Here is a 4,780-nt window from a genome sequence, read left to right on the forward strand (position 1 = left end):
GAACAATAAACCGGTAAAATGTGGCTGTAGAAAACGGCTTATGCCACAATAGGATAGCAATAGCAAGTAGTCAGTTTAGCTTCGGTTGCGATGGTAACATCACCCATTTTATACCAGAGACACTTTAATAACAGCGTTGTGATGCCAAACAGCGTCAATTCAGACTGACACACATTCACTTGAGGGGAACTGGGGATATGTATCAGCTGCTTGTGTGACAGTCGGACAGTGAATACTTTAGAGCGGCCGTTGCCGTGTGAGCTAACCGGGAGCTAACGGGAGAATAAACTCCCGTGGAAGAGCAGCCAGCACTGCAGCGGTCGGTAAATGCAGCTGAAACACATTAATAAACAATGAACCACGGCACTCTGGAGAAAAGCACAAGGTTGGAGAAGTCGTTATTTAATTTAATCTGGCTTTGTGTGATTAAAAGCAACACGATCATCGACCCGACGCAGTCCCCCATTGTTGTTGTTGTTGTGAGCGCCGTAACGCCGTTGGGGAGCAAATCAGCTAGCGCCGTCAGCGATGTAAACGGTGACGTCATGACGCAGCAGCGGCAGCACCAGTCGGGCTCTGAGCGGTGTGAACAGAGCGGGAGCTGAACCGAAGAACCGGTTCTGAACCAGAAAAGCTCTAGCACGGAGCTAGAACGGGAAAAGCCTTGGTGTGAAAGGGGTATCTCATGTCTTTTTGTAGGGGTCCCACAGTCCCCCTCCCCCGGTATCTCTATTCATTCACACAACAGGAGGTGGGGTAAGGCGGGAAAGTGTGGCTGAATGAAGATTTGTAAACATGAGGATCACATTTCCTGGTATCGTCTGCGACTGAAAAGTGCTGTCAACCAATCAGACTGACACATTGCAAGGTTACCTTAGGATAGTGAGATAATATCTCTTTCTCAAAGAATGAGGAAGAACACTTGGGAGCACATTTGGGCAAATACAGCAGGAAGGAATAAAATGTTTTAGTAAGCCAAAACTAAACACACTCATGCTCTACCGACTGAGCTAGCCGGGCCTGTTTGCAAGGTTACCTTAGGATAGTGAGATAATATCTCTTTATCAAAGAATGAGGAAGAACGCTTGGGAGTACATTTGGGCAAATACAGCAGGAAGGAATAAAATGTTTTAGTAAACCACAACAAAACACACTCATGCTCAAACTTCAATAACAGTCCTCACCCTGAACTGCGGCCTGGGCTCCTCCAGAGACTCGGCGGGGGTGTCCAGGGTGCCCCACCTGTAGGCCAGCTCCGCCTCTCTCCTCTTCCAGCGCTCCAGGAACAACGTCGCCCACACAACATTGAATAGGGCAAAAACCACACAGCAGATATCCTGACTGGTCTGTGAGTGAGCATGAGGGAATCAAAAGACACTTATATTACCTTTCAGAGTGTGATTACAACAAGTAGTGTCAGTACTTTGTTTTGTTGGTGCAGGTACTGTGTGCTGTTTCAACGTACAATGTGCTTATTTTCTCAACAAATCAGGCAGAGGTAAACTATAAAATGTGTGGGGACAAACCAAATAGACTCAATAGATAGTGATATGCCTAGCATAACGATGAAAGCATCAGTACACAAGAGTGATTTTCAGTCATGTTGTTTCAAGTCTTGTATAACAAATCTTATTATAGAATAGGTTTTGAGTACCTGGTCGGCCTCCGCAAGTATCCAGAGCAGAAAGCCGATGACGGCAGGGTAAAGCATGGAGTTAGTGTAGAAACCCAGCCAGGCAAAATACATGCCGATCTTCACTCCAAAGTAGTCACAGATATCATCTACAAAGCAGACGAAGATGTAAACAGCTATTTTTGAGAATCATTAGGTCTCAAACAAATACAATAGGAGCGAGCTCATACCAAAGTATTACTGTATTAGATTTGACTATTTATTAACAGTTAGGCCTGCTGGTACAAAGGTGTTTTCACAATAAAATGTTAATATTTCCTACCCAGAGGCTGCCTTTCACACACAGCCTGGACCCAAGACGTCATCAGCTGGTTGAGGATCCTCTGCTCATGGAGAGGAAACATTTGATGGATCACCCCCCGAGCCACCAGCTCTGGAACTAAATAGGACACATCATGAAACATTGAATTCAGAACATATGGACACATTTTACTTTGCATATAAATATAGATAACAAATGACAGATGCTATTCAGATACAGAAAAGACACATAAGTTAATCTTACTGATAGGCTGTCCCTCCAGGAAATGAATGTTGTGGAGCAACTCCCCCTGTTTCGCTCGCAGATTGTCCAGCCAATACTTTATGATGCCTTGACGCTCCTGAAGAAAAACAATAGTTATTGGGTTTAAGAAAAAAATAAGGCATATTATTTAGACACATAGATTGTTCCTGAAGATAACAGCAGGACAGAAAAACACCCATAGTAAATGTATGAGCAATACATTTATTTAGTAATTAAACATTTATATTCTAACTGTTTTTGTTGTTAAATTAACCATTATATTTGAATTAGGTTTGTTAATTAAGGTAATACTTTATGCCTTCATTTTGAAGGCGGTTTTGGGCACCTAGTGATAATGTATTTATAGGAGACAAGTGGTGGTGGTATTGGCGCACCAGAATGAACACATCTTTTTTTACAAGGTTAAAACAAAGGAAAGCTGCAGTTGAAATCATTGTTCTAAATATCTTGGATTATTGGAATAATTTTTCGTGCATAATAAATGCACGAAAATAATATTCTTCCCTGGTCTTCAAATATTTCCTGCGCAATATTTGCTTGGTGGTGCACAAGCGGCATCTTAATTTTGAGATACATTTTCAGTTGTATTTCTTTATTTCGCTGCTACAGAAACAATAAGTATACAAACTGAACATTAAGCTCTCATTGCCCACAGAGTTTTTAACCTCTCACCTGTGAGGTGAAAAAGCAGAGCTCACTCTCTATGTTCTCATAGATATTGTCTTCCTCACAGGAAAAGCGCCGCATGCCGCCACCAAACTGCGGTTTGACGGCCTTGTACATGCCCATCTGCTCAGCTCCCCGCAGTAAGCTGAGGGTGAGGAGAGAGGGGTAATGATCAGCAGGATTAAACCTGATGGAGCACTCACACTATGTGGAGCTGGACTGCAGATGTTTGACGGATTAAGGGTATGCAAACAACAGACTGTAACACACACAATCACACAAACACACACTCTCACAACTGTGACTGAGTGATAATTCTCAGTGTGTTTTTTTGTTCATTTTCTGAAGCCTGCTCAAAGAAGCCATTTGGGTAGATGAAACAGTTGATAACCCATTTTCAGGTGTGTGCACTAAATATGAAGCTAGGTATGTAAGTCAATTAGCTTAGTTTAGCATAAAAACTGGAAACAGAGTTAAACAGCTACCCTGTCCATGTCCAAAAAATAACAATGGCGGTTTAATAAGGATAATAACAGGCAACAGCTTTATTCAATATGTTGAACTATTCGTTTTCCTTTAACAGAGGCATTTAAAACCAAAACTAAAAAGACAAATATGATCACATTCTGTATTACCTTTTTTCAAAACATACATAAATGCAAACACATATGGCCGACTGATCCTAATTAACATAATGAATTCCCTTGAATATGGAGTTAAATACTAAGTGAAAAGTTTTAGGATAACCGAACAAACAAAAAACAGGAGTACAAGTGCCCACATGTACGTGCATGCACTCACACACACGCTCACACAGTCAGAGTGTGAGTTTTGGAGTCTTACTTCTCAAACGTTGTCGTGATGAAGAAGGCATTTGCCTGGGTGTGTTTGTGCTGCCGGACCTGAATGCTTACTTGTGGGATTCCTAAACGGATCTGATTCAGGAGCCACAGCAGAGTGTGGTCATCTATTGTATCTGGAGAGAGAGGAGAAAGTATCTTAGTTTAAGTTTCAAAGTGGATCTGAGCATCAATTTAAATATTTAAAAACAGCAGGGTTGTTTTGTTTTACTCTAGTTCTTTACATGTTTTCAGTCATGTTTGCCAAAGGCAGGAGGGGATGAGAAAGGCTGAACCAGACTAATCGTTCACCGCCCAGACAGAAGGGCGTAGAAGCAGTGGGCTGGTGGTGTTAGTTAAAGGTCACTCCGACTAAATCTCTCTCTAGATATATCACAAACATATTTTCTATAGGTTGAGAAGACGGTATGGAGCTATTTGAGGGTCATAAGTTTTGATCATTCAAAAAATACAATTTATTTGAAAGTCCAAGTTTTCATCCTGAACTTTGAAAAATACAATGTTGTATTCAAAACAAAAAAAAGTATTTGAAATAATTTTTCAGGTTGAATATTATTTTGATTCAGTTCAGCAATTTTTTTGAATACAATATTTATTTTCATATTTCACTTTTATACATATTTTGATATTTGAATACTTTTTTTTTTCAGTTTCAGATTTTACGTTTTCAGATTCAAAACAATTATTTTTTCAGTTTCAAATCTTTTTTTTTCAGGTTTCAATCTTTTTTTCGCCTTCAGATCGTTTTTCACTTTCAGATATTTTTTTTTCGCTTTCAGACTTTTGACCCTGATATTGCTTCGGGGGGCGGGGCTTCCCAAAGAGTAGTTTGGCACCTTGAGTGACAGCCCTCCCTCTATCATGATGCCTTCATGGATGTTAGGTAGCGCAAGAAATACAACTACACACTTTCTATACACAATACTCCCGTGATTGGTGGTAAACAAAACTGATACCAGCGTCAAAGTTCCGTTAAGCGAGCTGTTGAGCATCGTAGTACCTGCCTGGCAACAAGGTATAGATGAGAGTAACAAA

At 40.7% G+C, this 4,780-nt stretch overlaps 1 protein-coding gene across 1 annotated transcript in view; it reads right to left on the reverse strand.

Annotated features, from left to right (window-relative positions):
• The window catches only part of ano8a (anoctamin 8a), a gene marked incomplete at its 5' end in the record, with an annotated part of 15,066 nt that extends 11,205 nt beyond the window's left edge, over positions 1-3,861 (reverse strand). The window contains 6 exons of the mRNA XM_010782024.1: positions 1,185-1,346; positions 1,655-1,782; positions 1,956-2,072; positions 2,199-2,295; positions 2,892-3,030; positions 3,729-3,861. Coding sequence (XP_010780326.1) covers positions 1,185-1,346; positions 1,655-1,782; positions 1,956-2,072; positions 2,199-2,295; positions 2,892-3,030; positions 3,729-3,861 — 776 coding nt within the window. The remainder of the gene's footprint in view (positions 1-1,184; positions 1,347-1,654; positions 1,783-1,955; positions 2,073-2,198; positions 2,296-2,891; positions 3,031-3,728) is intronic.
• Positions 3,862-4,780: the final 919 nt, after the last annotated feature.

Source organism: Notothenia coriiceps, unplaced genomic scaffold, assembly GCF_000735185.1.
Source record: "Notothenia coriiceps isolate Sejong01 unplaced genomic scaffold, NC01 NC01_scaffold00024048, whole genome shotgun sequence".
Lineage (NCBI taxonomy): Eukaryota > Metazoa > Chordata > Actinopteri > Perciformes > Nototheniidae > Notothenia > Notothenia coriiceps.